This window comes from Pangasianodon hypophthalmus, chromosome 23 (genome assembly GCF_027358585.1).
Source record: "Pangasianodon hypophthalmus isolate fPanHyp1 chromosome 23, fPanHyp1.pri, whole genome shotgun sequence".
Taxonomy (NCBI): Eukaryota; Metazoa; Chordata; class Actinopteri; order Siluriformes; family Pangasiidae; genus Pangasianodon; species Pangasianodon hypophthalmus.
The window spans coordinates 6228469-6254610 of NC_069732.1; the positions used below are offsets into that span (position 1 = coordinate 6228469).

At 39.7% G+C, this 26142-nt stretch overlaps 1 protein-coding gene across 2 annotated transcripts; it reads right to left on the reverse strand.

Annotated features, from left to right (window-relative positions):
• Positions 1-9746: 9746 nt before the first annotated feature.
• On the reverse strand, positions 9747-21809 carry sp4 (sp4 transcription factor). 2 transcript variants are annotated; one of them, XM_026930143.3, is made up of 6 exons: positions 21491-21809; positions 20563-20645; positions 16844-18353; positions 14108-14312; positions 11581-11780; positions 9747-11032 (listed from the first exon to the last, which is right to left on the reverse strand). In XM_026930143.3, exons 2-6 carry the CDS (start codon positions 20626-20628, stop codon positions 10782-10784), a joined length of 2232 nt encoding a protein of 743 aa, XP_026785944.1. In that variant the 5' UTR covers positions 20629-20645; positions 21491-21809; the 3' UTR covers positions 9747-10781. The 2 variants fall into 2 exon arrangements, with proteins under 2 accessions (XP_026785944.1, XP_026785943.1); XM_026930142.3 differs by lacking the exon at positions 21491-21809 and adding an exon at positions 21215-21479.
• Positions 21810-26142: the final 4333 nt, after the last annotated feature.

Consider the following 26142-nt stretch of genomic DNA (forward strand, 5'->3'; position numbering starts at 1 on the left):
AGAACACACCAGATCCAGAGTGTTACTGTGCTCATGCCCTTGGCATGGTAGCCAGACAGAAACGTAAAACTTGTTTCAAAACAGTGGCTTTCCAGCTCAAATGCTGCTTTCTGATCCGCTCTGTTCTGCTCTGCTCATGGCCACACAAACACAAGCACTCAGCTCAATGCACAGAGAGAGAGAGAAAATGACACAACAAAGCTCAGGTGTTACTCATATTACTCATCTAAGTCATCCCCAAACACCTCTGTTCAAGTGTAGATCCACATCTGCTAAACCATACCCCTATCTGCTACTGATATAATTAACATGATTACATGATTACCTCTTTAATAATCCTCCACCCAAATAAAATCTGCTCACTGGTGGCTCGGTGTAGAGGGCCGACACACTGCATACGGCAATGGATAGGGTACAGAGAGTAATTGTAAGCAAAATGTGTATCGAGTATGTGTTAGATACACTTGATAAAAGGGCAAATGCATTGGCTAGAGAAATTAAGAGTTTAATTGTTGCACAGGCTACAGATAATGGACATCATTTTTGTTTCAAGTTTTTGGACACTTCCTAATAGCCAACTTAGGTGAAAGGCCAAAGTAATGTCATGCTGGGACTCAGAAACTCTATAAATCCCAACATGTAGTTCTGCCATCTTTTAAATCCTCCTCTGGATTAATTTAACCTCCTGTACCAACACATAATAACAGGATATTTAAAGCAGCTGCTGTTACACTCATAGTCACACACACACACAAACACACATCATTTATTTTCCTTTATTAAGACTCCTTCTGCGTTTTGTGTTTTGTTTCTCACTGTAGGGAGCCCATGGCCAAGTTCAGAGCCCAGAAGATTAAGCCTCATAGAGCATGTATGAGAATATGCTAGAGGCTTAGCTGTGTGTGTGTGTGTGTGTGTGTGTGTGTGTGTGTGTGTGTGTAAAAAAACACTAAGTGTAAATTATATCATCAGAAAAAGAGTGAGAGGTGTCAGACAGACTGGTTCTGTGCTTCTGCAAACACAGGACACACACATGGACACGCACACACGCACACATCTGTGAGCTGTTTACCCAAATGAATTCCTTCCCATGGTGGAACATTATGATTTTAAAGCTGTCAGTCAGACTGAGAGAAAAAAAAACTCTCTCTCTCTCTCTCTCTCTCTCTCTCACACACACACACACAATCCTTTCTTCAATTCAATTCAATTCAATTTTATTTGTATAGTGCATTTAACAATGGACATTGTCACAAAGCAGCTTTACAGAAATAACAGGATTCACAAAAAATATATTGTAAATATGTGAATTTATCCCTAATGAGCAAGCCAGAGGCGGCGGTGGCAAGGAAAAACTCCCTGAGATGATATGAGGAAGAAACCTTGAGAGGAACCAGGCTCAAAAGGGAACCCATCCTCATCTGGGTGCAACGGATAGTGCAATTATAAATAAATCCCTTCTATTGTGTACTATATGGACAAATAGTGCAATTGTGCAACCAATAAATTCATCACAGTTTTTGCAAGAAGTCCGGTTGGTTAAAATCTATCCACCGTCCACTGATGCAGTCCTGAGTACGAAGGTGTTCGTGGCAACCGCAGCCTCAAAGCCACTACAGCAATCGCAGTCCCAACCCATTACAGTACAGCTCCCCATATGTGATCCCCAAGCCATCTCCACAGCCCCCAGGTGGTGCCATCCCCAGCAAACCAAATGGTTCTTCAGGCAGTCCATATGGGGCCACCCCCAGCAACAGCGAGCAAACTCAACCGATGAGAACTCCAACCAGAAGTAGGGCATCAGGATGGGTCAGGCAGCAAGGAGGAGCAGAAGGGGCATCAGGATCACTGGCATCTCAGAAGTAGCATGTGTAGCTCGAGAGAGAGATGGAGAGAGAGGGAGAGATTGTTAGGTAAGCTTTTGTCCTCTAATGGTTAAGGACAATGTACTTTGCGTGCAGAGTGCAAGCAGGGACTCTGGCAGGACCCTCCAGACCTGCCCCTGTACCTAAGAAAACTATTCACTAAAGGCTTGACTAAACAAATATGTATGAGCCCTGAACACTAAGTGGAAGGCTGTTCCATAACTGTGGGGCTTTGTAAAAGAAAGCTCTACCCCCAGCTGTAGCACGCACTACTCGAGGTACCAACAAATAGCCTGCACCTTTTGATCTGAGTAGGTGTGGCGGATCATAAAAGACCAAAAGTTGACTCAGGTACTGTGGCGCGAGACCATTTAGTGCTTTATAGGTCAATAGTAGTATTTTATAATCAATACGAAATTTGATTGGGAGCCAATGCAGTGTGGATAAAGAAAGACTAGAGTCGATAATCACATCAAGGTCTTTTACTGCTGCACATGATGAAACAGAAAGGCCATCCAGAGTTATTATGTAATCAGAAAGCTTACTTCTAACTGCATGTGGTCCTGGTACAAGTACTTCTGTCTTGTCAGAATTAAGTAAGAGAAAGTTAAAAAGCATCCAGTTTCTAATGTCTTTTACACATTCCTCAACTTCATTAAGCTGGTGTCTGTCATCTGGCTTTGCTGAAACATACAACTGTGAGTCATCAGTGTAGCAGTGGAAGCTAATACCATGTTTACAGATAATTTTGCCCAGAGGTAGCATATATAAAGAAAAGAGCAGTGGGCCTAAAACAGAACCTTGTGGAACACCAAACTTTACCTTAGTATGAGAAGAGAAGTCACCATTTACGTTTACAAACTGATAACGATCAGTCAAATAAGACCTGAGCCAGGAAAGGGCCGTTCCCTTAATGCCTACTACATTTTCCAGTCTATCGAGGAGAATAGCATGATCAATGGTATCAAAAGCTGCACTAAGGTCAAGCAGCACAAGCAAGGAGACACAACCCTGATCAGAGGCCAGTAGTAGGTCATTTACAACTTTTACCAGTGCTGTCTCTGTGCTATGATGAGGCCTAAATCCTGGGCCTAGCTAGGCCTAGCTAATCTCACGTGCCGAAAGATAGTCTCCTATAACCAGAGCTCTTTCAGGTTTCTCAGCGGGTGCTTCACTGAGGAGAGCAAACCTGTTAGACACGTGAAGCGGAGAGGAGTGGTGCTCCCGTGGGCGAGCCTTAGCGTTAGCTTTGGCTTTGCGATTATGCCGCCGAGTCGTCACCCGCTTCGCCCCGCTGTGAGGGCTCTAATGCTGGAGTTGGGGGATTGCTAACTCCACCTAAGGCATCCAGACTTTCCCCTACAGAAACTACGCTGCTCTCACTCTCACTAACCCTCTCTAGAGTCTGGATGCGCACCTCTAATGCTGCAATCTTCTCCGTCAGAGAGCTAACTAACATGCATTTATCACAAAAAAGCTATTACTAACGACGGAGGAAAAGTGACTAAACATCCTGCACTCAACACACTGAACAAGCTGAATGTTAGACATGTTGTTTAATGCGCCTTAGTCGAAGATTTATTGATATTATTGTAGACGGCGTGGATTCGGTGTGTATGGCCTCCGCTTGCTGTCTTGACAAAATACAAAAGCGCTCTTCGAGAGAAAGAAAAATGAAAACACGGTAGTAGAGAACGTGAAAAATACAACAGATGAAAATGATAGCGCAAAATTATTGATTTAGAAAAGAAAGAAACAGTATAGTTAAGACGCAGACGCAGGCAAGAAACTCCCGGCAAAACAATTCGAAAACAGGAAGTGACGCTATTGCTCTTTCTTCTACTGCATTAAAAACAATTTGTTGAGAAGATGCAACAAATCATGCTTAGGCTTTTGTTTTACATTAGATTTTTTTTCTCCAATTGCTTAGATGCTCAATGTTAACACAACACAATGTTAACACAACTGGATATAACACTATTTTAATTCTCATTGTTTTTGTACAAAATGCAAACGATAAAACATGTTTTGCAAAACACCAAAATTTCTTCTTTAACTTTGACATGCTGACCAAAACAGTGTATGTATTTTTTATTTAATCGGCCACACACATTTCTGCACAGACACAGTTGTTCATTGCTTAAATCGTACTTTCACAATGAGTTGTGCTTGTAGGAAAGTAAAAGCTAGTGTGAGGTGATCTCAGTGAGTAATTTTCTGAAAACTGAAAACTGAAAGTGCACATAAATATATTTACTGTGGTGATCACTATCAACCAACTGTTATAGTTTTATAGTCATTATTTAGTCATTACAAGTATAACTGAGTAATGAACTTTCTTCTATAAAATTGTTCATTTCTAAACCTAAAACCTAAAAAAATCCTAATAATTCTGATTAGTTCTGAGGTTGTGTGTATAAATATAACCTCAGCACTTGATAAAGTATTGACATTGTGTTTATCAGGGACTGAGGTTGTATTTATAAAGTACTGAAGTTGTGTTTATCAGGTACTGAGTTTGTATTTATAAAGTATTGAGGTTGTATTTATAAAGTACTGAGGTTGTGTTTACCAGGTACTGATGTGTTTATCAGGTACTGAGTTTGTATTTATAATGTACTGAGGTTGTATTTATAAAGTACTGAAGTTGTGTTTATCAGGTACTGAGTTTGTATTTATAATGTACTGAGGTTGTATATATAAAGTACTGAGGTTGTGTTTACCAGGTACTGATGTGTTTATCAGGTACTGAGGTTGTATTTATAAAGTACTGAGGTTGTGTTTACCAGGTACTGAGGTTGTATTTATAAGGTACTGAGGTTGTGTTTACCAGGTACTGATGTGTTTTTTTCAGGTACTGAGGTTGTATTTATAAGGTACTGAGGTTGCGTTTACCAGGTACTGATGTGTTTATAAAGTAAAGAGTTTGTATTTATAAAGTATTGAGGTTGCATTTATAAGGTACTGAGGTTGTGTTTACCAGGTGCTGATGTGTTTATCAGGTACTGAGTTTGTATTTATAAAGTACTGAGGCTGCATTTATAAAGTACTGAGGTTGTGTTTACCAGGTACTGATGTGTTTATAAAGTAATGAGTTTGTATTTATAAAGTATTGAGGTTGCATTTATAAGGTACTGAGGTTGTGTTTACCAGGTGCTGATGTGTTTATCAGGTACTGAGTTTGTATTTATAAAGTACTGAGGCTGCATTTATAAAGTACTGAGGTTGTGTTTACCAGGTACTGATGTGTTTATAAAGTAATGAGTTTGTATTTATAAAGTACTGAGGTTGCATTTATAAGGTACTGAATTTGTATATATAAAGTACTGATGTGTTTATAAAGTAATGAGTTTGTATTTATAAAGTACTGAGGTTGCATTTATAAGGTACTGAATTTGTATATATAAAGTACTGAGGTTGTGTTTACCAGGTACTGATGTGTTTATAAAGTAATGAGGTTGTATTTATAAGGTACTGAGTTTACACTAGTTTATATGCCTCAAAGCTAGACTTTGTCAGACTGGCCAGCGTAGCAGTGTAGCACTTGGGTATGGTTTAGTTGGGGGCGTGGTTTGGTGTGGATCTACACATGGAGGAAAGTGTTTGGGGACGAGTTAGAGTAATGACTAACATGGCACACCTGAGTCCTGTTGCAGCACAGTGCTCTGTCTCTCTCTCTCTCTCTCTCTCACACACACACACACACACACACACACACACACACACACACACAGAGCATGAACACAAATAAATACCTGATCTGTGTTCTCTAAAGTCTTTTTGTCTTTAAATGATATTTTATCCATAACACTATGCTAACTCTGCTCTTGTTGTATATGCAACTAGTGATTTTTAACTAATTCTTGATTCTGATTGGTCAGAAGGTGTTGGTTGATTTTCTATAACAGGAGCTTTGCAACAGTTCTGGCTACAAGACAAATCACAGGTTTATATTAATGCACTTATTATAATACACACCACCTAAACAGATTTTTTTTTTAAAAAAACGTGTAATCGTTGATATGGTGTGGTTTTCTGTGAGGTGTTTATTTTGGAATTTTGGAAGGAAGCTAAAGTGTCAGTGCTATATACCAACTAGAGGTGAAGCTGTTTTACCTGAAACAGGATAGTCTTCATGACAGGAAGGGCTTTGGGTTGTGTGGTTTCTGGGTAACATGACAAGCTGCATTTATTGTCCTATTCACTTCATGAGAAAATAAAAAGAGAGGCTGGGGAGGAAATTAATGTTTAGAGGTGTTATAACGTCAGTAACTTTATAAATGGAACTAATTTAAATTTAACTTTAAACTGATCCGAAATTAGCAACTTGTCATTCTTTAATAAATTAAAAAGAGGATGTTTCAGGGTAGTAACAGTGGTTCTGCTCTGCTTCCAGACTAAATTACACCACCCCGTCAATGATTATTTTCCTATAACAACACACCTCATCATGTTTTACTCCTTACATACTGTATAAAACCAGAATAAACTGTTATGTGTGAGTCTAACCATAGTAAAACACACACACTTACTAAAAATGCACATATTTAACAATCTATTTCCTTATTAGCATATTATATTCAGTTTATAAAAGAAACTTGTAATACAAATCATTTTATTTTCACGTGTACTTTTAACAGGTTTAAAGTTTTATACTAAAATGTGTAAAGGGGAAAAACAAGGGTGTGGTACCGATTATATCCCTAATATTTCAAATCTGAATTGGTGTAATATTTTCATCAGGAGTGCCTTGTGTTTACTTTCTTACACCGAAATGGGTCAAAAAGCTGCAAAAAGTTTGTGAACCCCTGTTTTATGCATCTGGTACACAATATAGAAATACATCCAGTAAGTGAATGGTGTCTTTGTGTGTGTAAAGCAGTGAGGTCAGTGTTGTGTGCTAAATCTCTGCTGTTTGCAGCCAGAAGATGGCACTTCAACCTGACACTACACCAGCATGCTAGCTTCTTTAACACCCATCTGATCCTGCAAAGTTATGGGTTAAGAGGGTGTAACAGATTTAGGTTTATAGGGTAAAACAAAATGAAGTCTGAACACAGGAAAATATTACTCTGAATGTTGTGAGCACACACTGGCCTCTGCCGAGGTTTGTACTGTGGAACACAAGGTCAAAGTCTGCAGGTTAATCAGCTTTATCAGAGCCAGCACGCAACACAGCTTCAGCACGAGCTCCGATGTGCTTACGTGTAAAACATTGGTGCAGCGAAATGCAGTGAGAAAGTCTGATTAAAGGAGAACTCCTGTGGTTTTTTTTTTTCAACCTAATCTCTATCTGTTGTCTATCTGTAGCATATGTGAGATTACCACAGATAAGAATTTCAGCATGCTTACTTCAACACCAGTTTAGTCAACAAGCACTTATAATGGACGGCTAAGGGCAGTTCTGGAACTCAGTCAATAAAACGTAATACAGGAAAAAGTAATACAGAGAATAATTTCAAAATTATCTTTACAACTTTTATCCTATATAAAAATCAACCAGCAGGTATAGAAATACTGAGATTATCTCATTTTTTAAACGCAAATTACATTTTATTTCTTCTGAATACTAACTTTTGACAAGTTTTCTCATCTTCATTTGAGTTGGCATTCTCACAGATTGGCCGTGGAGGTTTGGCCTAGATCGCCCGACATCACACCCTGCGATTTCTTTCGTTGGAGATTCGTCACAGATCATGTGTAGACCACTCGGGTGCCAGACGTTGAAGATTTCAAGGCAAGAATCACATTTGCTATTGCAAGTAATGATGTGGATACGTTGCAGCATACACGACAGCATTAGGATTATCGCCTGGATGTTTTGTGCATCAAGAACAGCTCATACTGAATGTTTGTAACTTTAAGAAGAAAAAAAAACAGGATCAAAGATGTAAAAATAATTTTCAGACACCCTGCATTTTTGTAGAATTACTTAATTAATGTTTCATTCAAACGTGTGCATGCATTAAGTGTCTGTATAATTCATTGCTTCAGAGATGAGACTACTTTTTTAGAGGGAAAAATTTATAGTCTTAAAATAATACCCTTGAAAAGTGTTGACAAGTTGGATAAAACTAAAACCAGCTTTGGTAAGACTGTGCCTCAAGTTTGTCTCACCCCAAGACCTTTATTGTTACAGAAAATTCTAGCAAGCAGAGAGAGAAAAAAAAAAGCAAAAAAGAACAAAAACCCTAGAGAGTGTTGGAGTACTAGACAGCTAACTTTTTTCCCATGTGCTCCAACAAAGAGTAAAAAGTCTGGTGTGAGTTGTACTTAATAATAATAAGTGGCTTCTCAATTTTTTACTGACCAAAAAGACCACAGTCCCGAACACTTCTTCTCTACTTTCACACAAAGCTGAGAATTGTGAATTCACCTTCAGAAGATTGGCACAAATTAACTCGGTCCTTTCTGCTTCAGTGAATTAATTTTTTTTTATCGAGTGAATTCTATTCGCATTTGGTCGCATTTATAAAAGCAAAAGGTTTTTAGGTGCCTCTTGTATTGACATTATAAAGGGGTTAAAAATCGTAAATGCTGTTTCCTGTGTTAAAGTGTAGCGAGTGCAGTTTGTGTTATATAGAACAACAACTGCCCTTAAATTTCCATTATAAGGAAGTGTTTGTTTTTTTTCCTCAGTACATGGAAACGTGTTGAAGTTCTTCTCTGTGCTAATCAGAAACGTTACACGTACAATAAATAGAGATTAAATAACAAAAACACTGGAGTTGTCCTTTACGTTCTCCAAATATGGTAACAATCATATGCGGTAATATTAAGACCGATTTATTCACTTTTAATTTCAAGTGTTATGCAGGCAAAGATCTTTCTCTTTTTCTTTCTTTCTTTTTCTTTTTTTTTTTTTTTTTTTTACCCATTAACATAACACATTTGTACAAAGTTATTTTTAAAAATATCAATAAACTGGAGCCTTTCAGGCTAACCTGGCAAAAAAAAAAATATTAAATGTCATGAACACAAAGAAACATCTTAGAAAAAGATTTACAAATGAGATGCCACTAGAAAATATTAAAGAAAAAAATCAGTCATCACACAAAATATTACCAAAAACATCTAAATAGTTTGGTATCAACCACTCATCTTAATTTTTTCCATCTTTTTTTGTCTTCTGAAATATGTTATGGTGTGAGAGAAGAATTTGTATAAATTAAAAAGCTATGGTTATGTTTATAAAAAGGACCACAAGTAGAAATAAATCATTGCTTATACCGGAAAAAAAAACCATGCTGCACATAATCTCTGACTCAACAGCGTACGATACACATCAGCAACTTGAAAAGGGCAAATATTGAAATAAGGATAAATAATAAATTAGGGATATTAGACAGTCTGTGGTAACAGATAGAACCAGGGAAAGGAAGGTAGAAGGACATAAGAAAAGAAAAGAAAAAACATCAAAAAATTCACAAATTCAATTTCCACAAATAAAAAAAAAAGGAGAGGAAAAAAAAAAAAAACGCCACCAGACACATTTTAGAACATCAAACTGAGCTACGAGAGCTTGACTGGCCAAGCAGGTGGCCGCAGATCTACAATGATTCAGGAAGCGGAAGCGGACATCTTTAATGGCACTGACACTATGAATAGGATGACGATGACGATGATGACGACGAAGGTGATGTTAATCTAACGAGAGGAGGAATTAGCTGAGGAGCGCAAAAAACATGTCACTCAGAAATCGAACGGAGATTTAAAAATGATGTCTCCTTACTGGCCACAGTGTTTACTAGCATAGAAAAGAAGCATGTGGTCAGCTGTGTGCAACTGTACATGAAATCACCGTCCCTTCATCGAAAGACCCGCTTCACCTTCACCCCCACCGAATCCCCCCAACACCCCCCCCCCCCCCCCCCCCCCCCCGCCCCCATTTCCCCCGACGTGAGCCTCTCGCTCATCACTCTGTGTTAAGGCATTGTAGGACAGTTCATATGACTTTTGAGATGCAAAAAGACCTTTAGGCTGTTTGCTGTGGTTTCCTTTTTCACTTCTTAAAGAAAATCTATTCTGCCTCCTATTTAATGTAAACATGGTTTCACAAGGATTGTCTTTATAGTATTGCTTTCATTTAACATAGCAAATATCAGGAAGCCAAATTTGCCTCTTGTGGTTTTATTTTCTTCCTGCCTCCCAACATCATCCCTCTATTCATATAGGAATGTATCATCTCTCTCTCTTTTTTTAAATATAAATCTATCAGTTTTTTCAATTTGTGCTTTTTAGGACGCTTTTCACTGTGTCAGGTTCTGTCTTGTCCTCTCGTCTTCCTTCCTTCGTTCCTAGGCTTGCTCGAGATCTGCATAAATGTAGTTTCTCTAATGTCTAAGAGTGTGGCACTGAACAGTCGTCTGTTGATGCGATGACGCTTAAGAGATCGACTCGGTGTAGAACTGCGTTTAGATGTCGAGCTGTTCAGTCCCAAATCTCGTCTGACTGCATTCAGAAAAACTGCTGTCTATTTTACGTTAAAAACCTACATTTACACCAACCCCCCACTCCCAATAATAAGTCGATCCATAATTTGAGAAAAGATGTACAATTTTGTGCATAGAGACAGAATTTAATCCTAAAGAAAAGACTCTTCATAGTGGATTTGCGTACTGGGAACAACAGATCCCTCCTCGTGCTCCTGTAAATAAAACACTCTCCGACAACTCATCTCGTTTCCGATAATCACTGTACGTCTCTTAAAAACCAAACGGTAAATTCATAATCTTTAGATTCTTTTCTATTATAACATTTTTACATTTTCATATGAAAAATCTGAAAAGCTGATGCACTCCAAGAGCTGTCCATTCTCAAAAGAACGAAAAAAAAGAAATTACAAACAAACAAAAGACAGACAACTAAAAGCTGATATATAACATGGTGCTTTGAGCGGAGGATCTGGACCCCGAGCTACTCGAACTCCTCCTCCAGGTTGTTAGACGTCGTGGGCGTGGCCGGGTCGGAATCCTGCGAGATGGAGGCGACAGTGACGATCCTCGGCGAGCCCAGCGCCTCCTCTACGTCGTCCTCCATGTCCTCGGTGGTGAGGATGGCCAGCGCAGCGCCTCCTTTTTTGCCCTGGTGGGTTTTGATGTGCTTCGACAGGTGGTCGCTCCTCATGAATCTCTTAGAACATTCCGGACACTCGAATCTCTTCTCACCTGAAAAGCACGACGGGATTTCTTAATAGTTTTCTTTTCAAGGGCTGATACAAAGATATATGCTGATATGTACAAACAATATGCTTATTAATACTAAGAAGTATGCGTAATACTTATTAATACTATTCTAAGTATGAACTGTTAATTTTTTCCACGTGCTTACTCTGAGACATGTGAAGTTAGCTAAGCACATCTTTTAGAACTGCTGCTCATGCTGTGTCACAGGGCAGCGTAACACACTCGCAGGAAAGTGCTATCCACCCTCTTCCTCATACATGAGCTCACAGGTGCCTGTGATTGGTTAAATTCACTGTGATTGACAGGGGAGAGAGACTATGCCATATCTCCTACAGCCAAAAACTGCTGTCTTATCTCCCGGCCACGGATGGGTGTGGCATGATCTCGCAATCTCGTGCTCCTAGACTTAACGCTTTTCCATTGTGCCTCTTATTTAAATATTAATCAACATCTCCTGACTAATCAGAATGTAGAATTCAGCAGCGGCGTGATTGTAATGGTATTTCTAAGTTCGTGTGTGTGCGGCATACCCGTGTGTGTCCTGCGGTGCCGCTGAAGCTCGTCGCTCCTCGTGAAGCGTTTTCCACAGAAGATCCAGTTGCAGACGAAGGGCCTCTCCCCGGTGTGCCAGCGCAGGTGAGCTCGCAGGTGGGACGTCTTGCCGTAGACTTTCCCGCAGCCCTCCATGTGACACACGTGTTGCTTCTTTTTCGATGGGTCGTTGTTGTTTCTGTCAGAACGTCAACAGGTTTACTCTAAAACTACGAGTTACAATTCATTCTTAAATTTTCTCACGAAATAATCAGAATCCACAGTCCACTGGTTGAAGTGTGAAAACTTTCACTGCAGAGATTTTCACTGCATTCATTTAGCTAAAAAGGAGCTGAAACTCTCCCTAGAAAATCTTAGTACTGAATGTGTGACATGCAAGTGTTTATGTATCATAAAACTGAAGCGCCAATCATGCGCTAATATGCAAATATGCGAGCCATGCAACAGCAGTGAACATCCAGTGGGACAGGACGACTCCAAGATAACAGCATAAATGATGAGAAGCAGTGGCTGAACTGATATTTACTGCAATCTGCGGAACGGCATGGATTTATAAACACAAGGTTACTTTATCCATCTGTTACAAAATCAACACAAGTGCATGTCCGGTGCATATCAGATATCAGCTGAATACAATAATCAAATATTCATATTCCAGGAAAGGAAACCATCAAACAAATAGAAAATAAGCCATATATGTTACAGACAAATATTAACTGTTAATTGGCGACTCATAGAGCAATCCACCCTCTGCTTTTTTATCATTACACGATCCGTTTATCTAAACAGAAATGCAAAATACTCCCTCTTTTGTTTTCTATTCACAGGTCAAAGTGAAAGTAACCACAAATGTGTCACAGACGCTGATTTCCCCTCTGTGAGCTAGCATTTCCGTGAGGCAAGCTTTATTCAAGATGATGTATGCTACCAGTAAAAAGGTTTGGTTTGGAGACAATATTAGGGCATTAGTCAGGTTAATTCCCACGTATATATTTATTTCTGAATCATTTAAATTTTCTTCCCCCAAACAAGAACTTACGACAAGCAGTAAGGAGCTCTGTCTGTTTGAAAAGTTTAAGAAAAGCCTCCTGGCTTGGTTGAAAAAATGACAAGAACGCCGAGCATTCAAGAAGAGCACTGTTAAGAGTACTGTTAACACTTTTTGTGGTCGCTGCATAATTCTCCGTGAATTATTTCATAATGTTAATATCATTGTTATTCTAAAATAATAGAAAATGGTACAAATAGGAAGGAAGGAAACACTTCTGCAAGGAGAAAAGTGAAAAACAAGCTACAGTTGTATTGTCTTCTCTCTTAGCTGTGTTTTGGATAAAAGACTGAACTAAGTAAAGAAATGTAAATGTGAATGTAAATGGTTTGCCAGGTGGAGGGAGTGTGTGTGTGTGTGTACGTGTGTGTATAATCAGCACATCTGCATATTCATAGATTCGGGATTCACTGATGATTTCTTATGGGGTTGTGTAAGCTTCTATATCAGAACATATCAATCGGAAAAAACTTCCTAGATTGAAGCCATGTAACTCAGTAACCACCATCATGTAACAAAAGAACACTTAGGGGTGTGCTGTTACAGGAAAACAATCAACGACAGGTTGGTGTGATGTGGAACAGCACAAAGCAGAGTAACTGTAACCACCCCAAACTTGATTATTATCCAATAACAGGATGTTCTGAAGTGTTTTTTTTCCTCTTACACCACAGCAATTTTCCAATTATGATTATTATTATTATTATTATTATTATTTTATTTATTTATTTATGAAAGAGCGAAATCTTATTTTTCTCTCTTTTTCCCCTGCTTGCTTGAAGTTTATAAGTCAAAAAAACATTGTCACATGACCAAGAAAGTGCAAAACCCTCCATCTTGAATAGTCTCTTGTGGCAGAAGACTTTCCCCCTGACAGTTACAAAGTGCTTTCACTGCAGATTCCTTTCATAAATGTTAAATAAACATGATTACATTTTATAGATTCTAGATCGTTACTAATCCGTTTATGTGCAGCGTCTGCCTGTGAACGAGTTGCTACTAAAGACATGATTGTATTACAGTTTTAAAGTGAGCGCATTAATATAAACCTGTCAGAGCTACTGTTATAGAAATTTAATCAACACCGTCTGACCAATCAGAATCGAGAAAATCAACAGCGCTGTGGTATCAGGATTTTAACAACAAACATTGGTTAATATTCTCTTTCTACAATTTGAGTCATTTGCAAAGACACTTATTTACAAAAATGCTTTCTCCCATAAAGTGCCATGTCACAGTAGCTGCAATGTGGTATGAACATGGAAACTATTTTTCACATCCCTCTCTTTCTCACTGCACTCTTTCACTCCTTGAAGTAGCTGTATTTTCTGACTACTTCGAGTTTTCACTACTCTCAGTCTAAATCATTATGAAATCTCTCATTTAGCTAGTTTTGAATCAACAGGTGAAAAAAAAACCCTCATCCTTTCTAGTCTTGTTGTGAGTGCGGCTCTCACCTGCCCTCTCCGTCTCTGCAGTTGGGGCAGGAGCAGGCCACCCTGCGCAGCCTCTTGCTTGGCTGACCTTCCTGCTCTGATGGACTCTGTGCCTGCCCCAGCTGGTCCGGACTCACTGCGTTCAGACTGGCGTTGGTTAAGCTCCCCACAGTGACGGTCACCGGGCTGGGCTGGACTTTAACCCCCTCCTGACCCTGCTGCTGGCCTGCGGAACAAAAACACAGATTTCTTTGCTCTGCACGTTCTGACAAGAATGTTACGAATTTTACGACAAGACTGAACGACCGAGAACATGTCTGACAGGAGCTTATTAGGATTCTTCTGCTGCAGTGGATGCTCCCATATAGATAACGTAAAGACTAGCACTTCCTAAGAAAACAGTTTATAAACAAGACCTAGCCTTGCTTCAGTGAATTATCTCACCTGGATTCTGTAGATTTGTACCTTGGAACTGGTGCTGTAATTATATACACGGTCTCGTGTTCATCACACAATCTACTCGCACTGAACATCCCGTAAACACACTTAGTGCTGTTAGTTTTCACTCTTCTACACATGTATACTGATTTACAATCTCGCTATCCAGAAGAGGATGGGTTCCCTTTCGAGTCTGGTTTCTCTCAAGGTTTCTTCCTCTTGTTGTCTCAGGAAGTTGTTCTTCGTCACTGTCTCCTCTGGCTTGTTCGTTAGGAATCAAAATCTACATCTATTCTAACTGATTATTATATTTTAAAATTAGCGCTGTTTTGTAATCCAAAATAAACTACTAATTCTTTCAACAGGAACAGGACAATTTATTTGTAGACTGTCCACACATTTACTCCTATTACAGCTATGATTCCAGTCTGAACTGTAATTTTTGCTTACTGTTTCAGTGAAACACATATATACACACACACACACACACACACACGCACACACACACACACACACACACAGACAACAGAGAGGAGAAAGAGTCAGCAAACTGACATCTGCAAGTGCTTATAGCAGAACTGCGGGCGATGTCAAACCAAAGCTTGTTCTCAAATAATGCTTCAGTTTGGCTTTTTATTTGCTGAGTGCATTTCAGGGCTAAAGTGAGTCTACCAAAGTCACTTTTCATTACAAACTGAACAGAACTCTGGAGTTTTTAATCGTGAATATCACAAAATCATTAGGACTGGGCGATATGATGATATAATATCGATATAATAATTAATTATGTCATAATACACTTTCTTGGATATTGACAGTATCACAATAACATTTATTAGCTTATCTGAAATAAATTACAAACTCTAAATGCAGCTGCTCACATGTTAAACTACTGAAACTTAAAACTAAAGCCTAGATACATATCGTGTACTGTAAAAATGTCTTCAGGTATCTTGGTATGGTATTTTTGTCGTATCGCTCGCTCCTAGTCTGCAGTGTGCAACGATACACAATTACACAACCACAAATGTGAATAAAACTGTAGATTTGTTGCAATGTAGTTAAATTAGAGTCATTCCTACTGATCTCACTGCACATAAACCTGATGCATTACAAATCTTCCACACATGCCATGAGTGCTTTTACTGAACGTGTGAGCCAATCACATCAAAATGTTTTGCACCTTTTTTCCCTCATTGCTTTTGAATGAATGCATTTACTAATTCTGCTATTAATAATATATTTATAAAGACACAAATGCTTAACTGTTACTTTATGGACTTTTTTTTTTTTTTGCACAAGTGATGCTGAGAATTGTTGCAATTAATCATATTTTAATCCAGATCAGTATTTTTGGCTTTTGTAATTAATTTAAACATGATACACAGTAGTATTTGTAAACTCAATGTTAGTTATTTGGTTAATTAATATTGATTTTATTTAATTGTTATTCATTAAATACACTCACTCACATCCAGGGACAATCCACCTTTAGGCATGCTTTTGGGTGGTGGGAGGAAACTGGAGAACCCAGATAAAACCCACACAGATACAAGGAGAACATGTAACTCCATACAGATAGCAGTTCAAGCTCAGGATTGAACAGGGAACCCTGGAGATTTGAGGAAGCAGCGCTACCTGCTGCACCACTACAATACATTTATTCAGTTATAAACAGTTTTAATTGAATTTTTTTAAATTCAATGTTTTTTTTTCTACCACTCATGCTTATAAAATTTGCTAATTTGCATTAAGGTTCACCTGAATTTGACACAAAACCTCTTCTCTCATGTCCAGTCCTATCACTCCTGATCTATAATCTAAGCGAGGTGCAAATGAAATAAATCCGTCTGTTCGTTGAGGTAATTAAAAAAATGGTTTAACAGTTTTCGTTTAAATTTATAATCATTGGACCAAGTGAAGCGTGTCTCACTCAGCAGCGCCGTATGGTGCAAATAAACAGGAAGCTGTGCTGCCGCTGCTGCCAACGGCTTCACTAGTGCAGTGTACTTTACCCAAAAATACGAGCCAATAAGCTTATACATTATATTCTCTCTTTTTATTATTTTTTGTTTGTTAAGTAAATGAGTTTCAACTATAAAAATAAATGCTGATGAATTTTCAGAACTGCGGTTATAATTTCATAACTGTAATATAAGATATTATACAGTATTACAGGAGTGGTGGACCATGGGTAAAGGATTTCAAGTATTTCAGCAGACTGAAATGAGTACTGGAAGAAATACTGCAGCAGAGCCAATAACATTACAGAAAAAAACTGTTTATAATCATTAATGGTTAAGCAGCGGACTCACTTACCCTGCACCCCGGCGATGGTGAGTGGGACACCCTGCACCTGGACCCCCGCGGTGCCCAGCCCTGCAATGTTGACCGTCTGGACGCCTGTCCCGGAGGCCAGCTGGGCCGTGTTCAGCGTGATGGGCGTTCCTCCGATGGCGAGAGGAGCGATCTGTGTGAATGCGCCACCGCTCGGACTGGAGGCTACCGGAGCCAGTGTGAGCTGCTGAGCCATACCTGCGTTCTGGACCTGCACCGTCTGCCAGCTGATCTGGCCGGTTGGTGTGAGCGTGGGCGCCCGGATCAAGACCTGTGCCGGGTTCTGGAAGGCCTGCAGCTGTACGTTCTGCTGTAGCGGCTGCAGCGTCTGCGCCGGTTGCAACTGGATGGAGCCCTGGACCAGCTGCTGGGGCTGTTGTTGTGCCTGTGCCTGCGTCTGCTGCTGCGGCTGCTGGATCTGGATCTGCTGCAGCACCGGGTGGCTGACGATGTGGAACTGCTGCACCTGGGCCTGCTGCTCGGACACTTGCAGCCCATTGGACTGAGCCGTGCTCTGGCTGTCAGAATCGCCCCCCTGGGCCCGTATGTCTTTTTGCCCCTCTGCATCAGATGTCATGGACACTGAAGTTAAGGCTGTAGCGTCTGCAGAGATGGAGTCTCCGCCCACTGATGTGGTCAAGCTGGTGGTCCCGGAAGTAGATTCCACGCTGGTCGTGATCAACTGGCTGCCGTTCGCTACGTTCATGTCGTTTGACTGCAGCAGCTGCACCGATCCTCCTCCTGCAGCTACATTGTTGATGACGGGCAGAGCCAAAGTGACGCCGCCAATATTTATGGGTATCGTAGTGACCACGGGGGCTTGTGTGCCCTGAATGGTCTGCAGCTGGAGCGGAAATGAGGGGCGAATCTGCACAGGGATGGCCTGATTTGTGACATTCTGGGAAACTACATTGGCTGACGTGGCTCTTGGAGGCGTGGCCAGGATGGCTTGGTTGTTAGCGGCGTTAATGAGTTGAATCTGCTCAGGCTGGACGCTTAAAGTGGTCGGGTTGCTGGGGTTTATCTGGATCTGCTGACCGTCAGCGGTCTGTAAGTGTGGGATCACCTGATACTGAATCCCTCCTGTGGAATTGGGCATGTTTTGGACCTGGATGATCTGAAATTGCTGCTGTTGCTGTTGTGCGACTGACGCATTGTTCACACCGGCCGATTTAACCTTTCGCCCGGGCGTGGCGTCAACAGGGACCACGCTTGTCCCGGTTGCAATGGCGGCCAAGCCAGGGGCCTGCGTGTTGTCCTTGGTTACGGTTGTAGTAGCTGTGGCAGGCGAAGCGGCGATGATCTGCCAGCCGTTTCCTGTGAACTGAGCCGGGAGAAGCTCCAGCTGCTGAGGAGCGTTCTGGAGCTGCACTAACCCCTGGCTGGGGTCGATGATGATCTGCTGCTGCACGCCGGCCTGCCCCTCCCCGCCCACGCCGCCTATCTTACTGCATGTGGCTGCAAGCAGAGCGAGAGGAGATGGCTGTGCATCCTGCTCACATACACACATACACACACATGCAAAAAGAAAAAAAGAGAACAAAAAGAAAGCACTGAGTGTCAGAAGACGTGGGCGGGATTACAGGAAGAGTGGGTGGGTGTGTGTGAACCACAATTTCTCCATTTCTTACATGCACACTGCCTGCAAACTGGGTCGCTGCAATACTGACACAAAACTGATAGAAAAAAACTATATACGTGTCATTAGACTCAGGAACACGTCGTAATCGTTGGGTCTTTTGACTCATATTAAGAGTTTTGCTTGTAATTGATTTTGTTGCTAATTTTCTAAAAAGTGATTATCTATCTTGAAAAAGAAAAAATAAAATGTGATATGCATTCAAGAGGCTGCATTAGTGCAAAATAAGAGAATAAAGAGAAAACAGGATACTTTAAACAGGATTAAAGCCCTTGATTTGCAGTAATGAAATACCACATATAAAAAAATATAAAACATTTTTGTCTTTGTGCATTTTACAGCATAAACTACATACTTTCCATAGAATTCACACTGAAACTGGATTTAAATACAAAGGTTTTTCCATCATCAGAAAACATGCTGTCAACTTTGGGTCAGGTTTCACCTGATCAACATGTCTACAGCACTAAGACTAACACCAGCCCCAGTTTAACTCACTCTCCTGTCTTATCTAAGTGACCCTGCATTATCCAGTGTGTGTGACGTAATGTCAAATGTGTTTAAAACACATGTTCGTATACATAATTTTTTTTTTATCAGAAGAGCATATTATGAATAACCTAAATAACACGTAAATTCTATTTTAATTTTATGACAACGTAATACTGAAAGACTTACATTTATGAAATGTAATTTCAGGCAAATTAAAACTTAAAACACGTAGACACCCTGAAGATTTCGAAAGACCAAGAGGATGTCTATAATTCTTTATTAATTATTAATTAATACCCTGTGCCTTGAAATCCTATATTTTCCCAGGTTTTACATGTACCTAAATGCCTAATTAAAAAAAGTACCATTATATAATATTACTATTAAAGTACTATTATATTATAAAATATCTATATTAAAATTATATGGACAAACATTATATTAGATAGTGAGTTATCTAGCAGGGTCACGGAGGTTCCTGAAGCTAAAGCTGGGTGAAGCAGTTAAGTTCCAAAAACACATAATTTCATATTAAATACTACGTCAATTACCATAGATTACTTAGCGTTTTGTCATACTATCACACATATAAATATATATTCTCCATCCTTACATTCAACCTTACATTCATAGCAGCGCTGACTGATTCTTATATTCGTTTCCATCAATAAAGGAAATAAATCCGCATTTTAAAAAGCACTATATTATATAAAACATCTACATTTATACCACATCGCTGCTGAATTCTCGATTCCGATTGGTCAGATGTTGATTAATTTACTATAACAGCAGCTCTGACAGTATTTCAGTCTGCAGTCAAAACACAGGATTATAATTAAAAAGTTTCCATTAAACGTAAGCAAAAAAACCCCTCATTTTTTAATAAATAAAAATTGTAATTCTCAGCAAACTGCTGTGGTATAAGAGGAATAAAACACTTCAGGATGTGCTGCTTTGTGAAACTAATCGACTTTATTACAGTCACACCATGCTGGCCTGGATTAATTTCCTACAACAGCACGACCACAAGTGTTTTATTCCCTGCATGGCTAATGTGAAGTAAACAATAACGTCTCGGCTTGCAGGGTTACGAAGGTGACGACGAAGACTAAAGCTGGGTGAAGTTCCGAAAACGCATACTTTCATACTATTTAGTATGTCGAAATATTTTTTTGTTTGGGGCGATGCGATGTTATACTTTATTACAGTATCATGACAACCCTACTGAAGGACACTGGGGTACAAAACCACAAGAAAAGGATGTAGCAGGTCTACTCCTGCTAGTGTTTAACAACTTAAAGTACACAAAATGCACTATAGTGTAGACAATACAGTAATGTTGATTAAAGACAAACTCATTAGAGAAGGTCTCTGGGGCAGGAGAGTATGAAGGAGGCGAAAGCTAGGGCTGAGTAATAACCAAAACTCATACTTCCGCACTAGATAGTAAGTAACCTCAGATGACTCTGATGCATGCTGTCTAGTGCGGAAGTGCGCAGTGTGATCAGGAAGTGTGTGTGCAGTAGTACACTTTGACAGGACAAACTTTTAACACTCTAAAATGTAATACCTGGGATGATGATTTTCCTTTATTGCCCTTTTCACCTCCACCTGATTTCCCCCCGTCTGTCGCCATGACTTCTTTCTTTTGATCTGCAAAAACATTAGGATTTTTCTTTTTTCTTTTTTAAATAAAAAGACATCAGAGTATGTGTTATTAGCTTAGCTCCCTTAGGGCTGAATCCCAAACCGCTCACTGTTCCCTTGCTAAGTGGCCACTACAGTACAGGCTCACACAGCCTACGTAGTGCACTATGTGTTTCATAGTGATGCGTTTGGGATTGGGCCTGGCTTCATATAAGTCTAGGTAGTTCACGGGGGAAAAATAAGCAAAACAAAACCTTAATCTAGATTTACATGGGACATTAAATGAAATTTAAAAATGAGCTTAAATGAATAACTCAAAGTTGAGCACTGGAGACATTACAGGACACTGATTACTGAGTGCACAATGGAAGTGCAATAGAAGGAATAAAATGCAGCCTTACAAAGGCATGATCAATATGGATATAAGAGCAACAAAACCAAACCAAACCAAAAGCCAAACAAAGCAAACCACGGAAGGGAGAAGGGAAAGGAGGCGACAGGTTGCCGATGTGTGGACACACAGAGAGGGAAAGACAGAGGGGTGGAGACGATAATATGGGAGGGAGGGTACGCACCACTCATCCCGCATTAATAAAACCGGAGAGGAGTTGTTAACGAAAAAAAAGGCCGGACGCTGTGGAGGCAGAGGCAGGCAGAAGGCCCGGAGAAGGACGGCCTATTTTTCCCCACGAATGGCTGCTGCTGCTGCGCTGCGCCGCACATCCACCGGAGAGCCGAGGCGAGGCGAGCAGACCCACCCGCCAGGAAGGGCGGTACCAACCGCGGCCACTACAATTCCACCCCGCTAAAACCACCCCAGCCGGCCAGAATTAAAAAAAAACGCTCTTTACCTTCAGTGTTTCTATTCCTCCTGCTTGTGATTTTGCTGAGAATAAAACGGATTTCCACCGAAACGCATCCAAATCCAAATCCAAATCCAACTTAACGCTCTATGTGTGTGTCTCCCCGAAGCTCCTCCCACTTTTATTTAAATATCAAGTCCAAAAAAATATTCAACCTCTCCTCTCATTTCCTTGTTTCTATTTTTCCCCTTTTCATATATTTACTCTAATATTTATAATATTTATACCCTATATCACTGTAACCTTTCTTTTTCTTTCAATGTTACAAGTGTTTCTTGTTTTCTCCCTCAAGCACAATTGTATTTTGTTGCTTTTGTGGGCGGATGCTCCCCGCCCACATATTCAGATTGGACGTTAACCGTCGGAAGACGCGCGTTACCATGGGGATTGTAGTTTAAGCCTTTTAGAATGTCAGTTACGCGATGTGGTAAAGAGACTACAACTCCCATGAAGCATAGCGCTAATACGTGCCTTTAGGGGGTGTTATCATGTTCGGTTGAAGGGAATGAAGAAGGGCGGTTACTTGTGCTATGTGGGGGTTGGGCAAATGCAAACGGGTGGAGAAAAACCGACTTCTCCACCAGTGTTGCATTCTTTCAGGCGTTTACAACACCAAAAAAAAAAAAAAAAAATTAATAAATATAAATATAATCCTACAGATACATGTTGAATTGAATTAATAATTTATTTCATTCTTAGTTAACATCATTCTCTGAAACACACTTTTATTGTTATGGGTTTGTTAATAAAGTAGGGCATTCAGTCTAGGTGTTGTCACAGGTGAGATCATGGATAAAAAGATCATTTTTATAAAATGTACATATTGCACGTGATCTGTATCTAATTGTTTACAAAATGTCTTAATGTGTCACACAAGTGTAAGCCAAGGACACCAGCACCACACTAACAACAGCTCTGTTTGTTTTAGACTACATGATTAGGCTGTTGAAAAATGGTGTCCTGCTGTATAATATAAATCTTTAAACCATAAATCCTTTATAGAAGCAAATTAGCAGAAGATGACGTAAGAACATTGTGCTTTTTTTTTTAATACTGTATATATTTGCAGACTGGATCAGAGTTATATGTAGCCCTATTGTGATAATGTGAACGACACCCCCTGGTGGTCATGAGCATAATTGCATGCTGATGTCCATTTGCTAAAGTTTAGAGACTCCAGAAGGAACTTTACGCCCCCAGGAGGTTCTCATCCTTTACAGACTTTCCCAGAGTTTTTTATTATTATTTCGTAGCGACTGTTCCTTCCACTTCAAATCCCAATTTCAGTTTAATTCACTTCACATGAACTCCCTGAGATGATATAAGACAGAAACCTTGAGAAGAACCAGACTGAAAACGGAACCTGTCCTCTTCTGGGTGACACCGGATAGTGGAATTACAAATCATTTCTCTTCTACAATTGTATACCATAAAACCAAACAGTACTGAGTGTGTTGAAAGGATGATCAGAACCTCATAGCTCCAGGGTCCCCTGTTTGATCCTGAGCTTGGGTTAATGTCTGTCTGTTTCTCTGGAGGTTCTCCTCAGGTTCTCTCTGGGTTCTCCGGTTTCCTTCGACCTCCCAAACCCATGCTAATGGGGGATACTGTAAACTGGCTATTTTAAAAATTACCCTAGGTGTGACTATTTGTGTGCATGGGGCCCTGCAATGGACGGGCATCCCATCCAGGGTTTATCCCCACCTCACGCCCAGTATTCCCATGTGAAGCTCCACCCTGGTGTGTCCCACTGGTGGAGCTCCTAAACTCTATAACAGAGAGTTTCCTCATCAGAGGAGGTTTCAAGTAGAACCTGTTGGTGAGCATAACTATCCAAATACAACAGAGTGTTTCTCTGTGATGAGAGTTCCAAGCAGAACTACTGTAGCAAGTTAAGAACCCTAAACTACTTGTAAGTCAAGTCAAGTCAAGTGAGTTATTATTGTCATTCCTCTATATAGCTTGTATACATTGGAACAAAATGTTGTTCTTCAGGACCATGGTGCAACACAGAACTACAAGACTACATAAAGTGCAAGACAATAAGTACACAGAACAGGACAATAAATACACAGAACATGGACTGTAAGAACCTAAAGAACCTATAAGGACTGCTTGTTTTCTAAAAATGTGTACAAGTGGATAACATACTGTACATGAGTTAAGAGCAATAAAGTTAAATAAAATAAAATAAAACCAAAGCAATTAAAGGAGTCTTTGACCAGTGCATATCCAACCACTAAAATTCTCTTAAAAATGGCTATAACTCTGAATTCCTGGACAACCTGATGTGTGTGTGTGTGTGTTGAAAGCTGTTTCGAGTGCACACTGACTGGCAGAGGGACCCCTAGAGTCTGAGATCGGTTCCTACAGTATTTGCATACACAGGTTCACTGCTCGTCCACAAGGGGGCAGTATAGGACCTATACAACACAGTCACTTCTCCTACTTAACGCTCTCAAGTCTGAAAATATGTCCTCTGAAAACAATGGCTTTAAAGTTGAGGAAGTCTGACAGCTGAGATTTAAGCTGGCAAGTGTGTAAACTAGCAACAGAGATAGATAGGAACAGAGACAGCAGATCTGTAGTAATATGTTTAGGAATTGGACCTGGATTTGGGATTGGGACTTGAACTGGGACTGGAGTCGGATTTGGATTGGGATTTGATTTGGACATGGGATTGGGATAGGATTTGGGATTGGATTTTGGATTGGATTTGTATTTGTGATTGTATTTGTATGTGGATTTGTGGCTTGAACTTGGACTGGGATTGGACTTGGGTTTGGGACTCGATCTGGGACTGGGACTGGGCTCAGATTTGGGATTGGATTTGAATTTGAGATTTGGATTGGAATTGGGATTTGACTAGGATTTGGGATTGGGATTTGATTTGGATTGGGGATTAGATTTGGATTTGGGGTTAGATTGTATCAGTATTTGGGATTGGATTTGTATTTGGATTTGGGTCTTGAATTGGGACTGAGATTGGATTTGGGATTTGATTTGGATTTGAGATTGGGATTTTATTTGGATTTGTGATTGGATTTGGATTGGATTTGTAACTGAACATATTAAACATATTAGATCTAGAGCTTGAGCTCCTTCCTTCCTTCCTTCCTTCATTCATTCATTCATTCATTCATCTTCAGTATCTGCTTTATCCTGGTCACAGCAGTGGATCTGCAGCTTATCCTGGGAATACTGGATGTGAAGCAGGAATACACCCAGGATGGGACACCAGTACATCGCAGTGCACCATGCACACACATTCACACACACACACACACATTTACACTTAGGGGCACTTTAGTGTAGCCAGTCCACCTACTGACATGTGTTTGGCAGGAAACCAGTGAACTGAGAACTTTTCAGTATGAACTAATTTCCACAGGTTTCATCATGATCACAGCACAGATTAATTTCATGAACAAAACCAAACTAACTAGCATGTTTTGTGAATATGAAGAATATTCTGTAATTATTGGAGCCACTAAAGGAATTTAACTTTCACAGAATTTTCCAACATTTTAAAATGTTGACATGAAATATTTTTATTCTAGTTTTATTCAATTGCAGTTATATTCAGCTACTGAGTTTTAGATGAAACCCATTCAATTGATTTTGACTAAACAGTTAGGATTTAGCTGCACCAGCTAAATGATAACTATAATAAATAAAGCTACATTGATAAATATTAATATTGATCTCCATCTTCATTACAGAATATCACAAACATGATGGCTGTATGTCACAGACACTCTGTGTTTCATGGACTTCACTTGCAGACTAGCCGGTATCATCACACAAAAACATGAATGACTGTAAGAGCTTGTTAAAGTGTTGCAACTTGCAGACCAGTATTTAGGTAACAAATCACTCTCATGCCTATAATCATACAATCATGCTTGAGGGTTAAGATGTCTATTTTGAAATGGCAATAAGCACAAACACTGGCGTGAAACTAGAGGAACTTTGGCACAGATGTTATTTCTTGTTTTTCTTCAAGAAGCTAAGAGGAGGACCGTAGAGGACCTTGGCGTGCTTATCTATACTTGCAGAAATGAGAGGTCTAGGCACTTGCTGGGAGGTGAAACTAACTGTTTACACAAAAAGGAGGGTAAGATTGTTAGAGAAAACCAAAACATTCCATAACATGCATTATTTCTTTTAATATAAATCTTTAAGGTAGTAAATATGATTTTTGTGTGTTAATTTTCTCTAGTTGTTCTTTGTTTGGTTAGTTGTTTCCTTCCTTTTTCAATCCTTCCATCACAAACACCATCACAATTTTACTGCATTGATTATGGCAATATATTTACAACAGAAACAAGCAATTACAAATGAAAAGTGCTAGAAATAAATTTCTGATGCTGCATGACTGCAGAAATTATGAGTTTACTGAGTAATATGCATCACAGTCTTGGAAAACCTGTGGGATATTGCTGTGGCTGAATTCTGGGAAACTGCCAAAACTGATGAAAAATCAAGTTTTGACCAAAATTGGAGGTTTCTGCCAATATACTTTGACATCTCTACTTAAAAAACCCAACAACATTTAATTTTTCTTAAATATAATAATAGTTATTTTAAGACACTCTGAATATAAAGATCATGTTGTGTAAGGAGACAGTTTAAAAAAC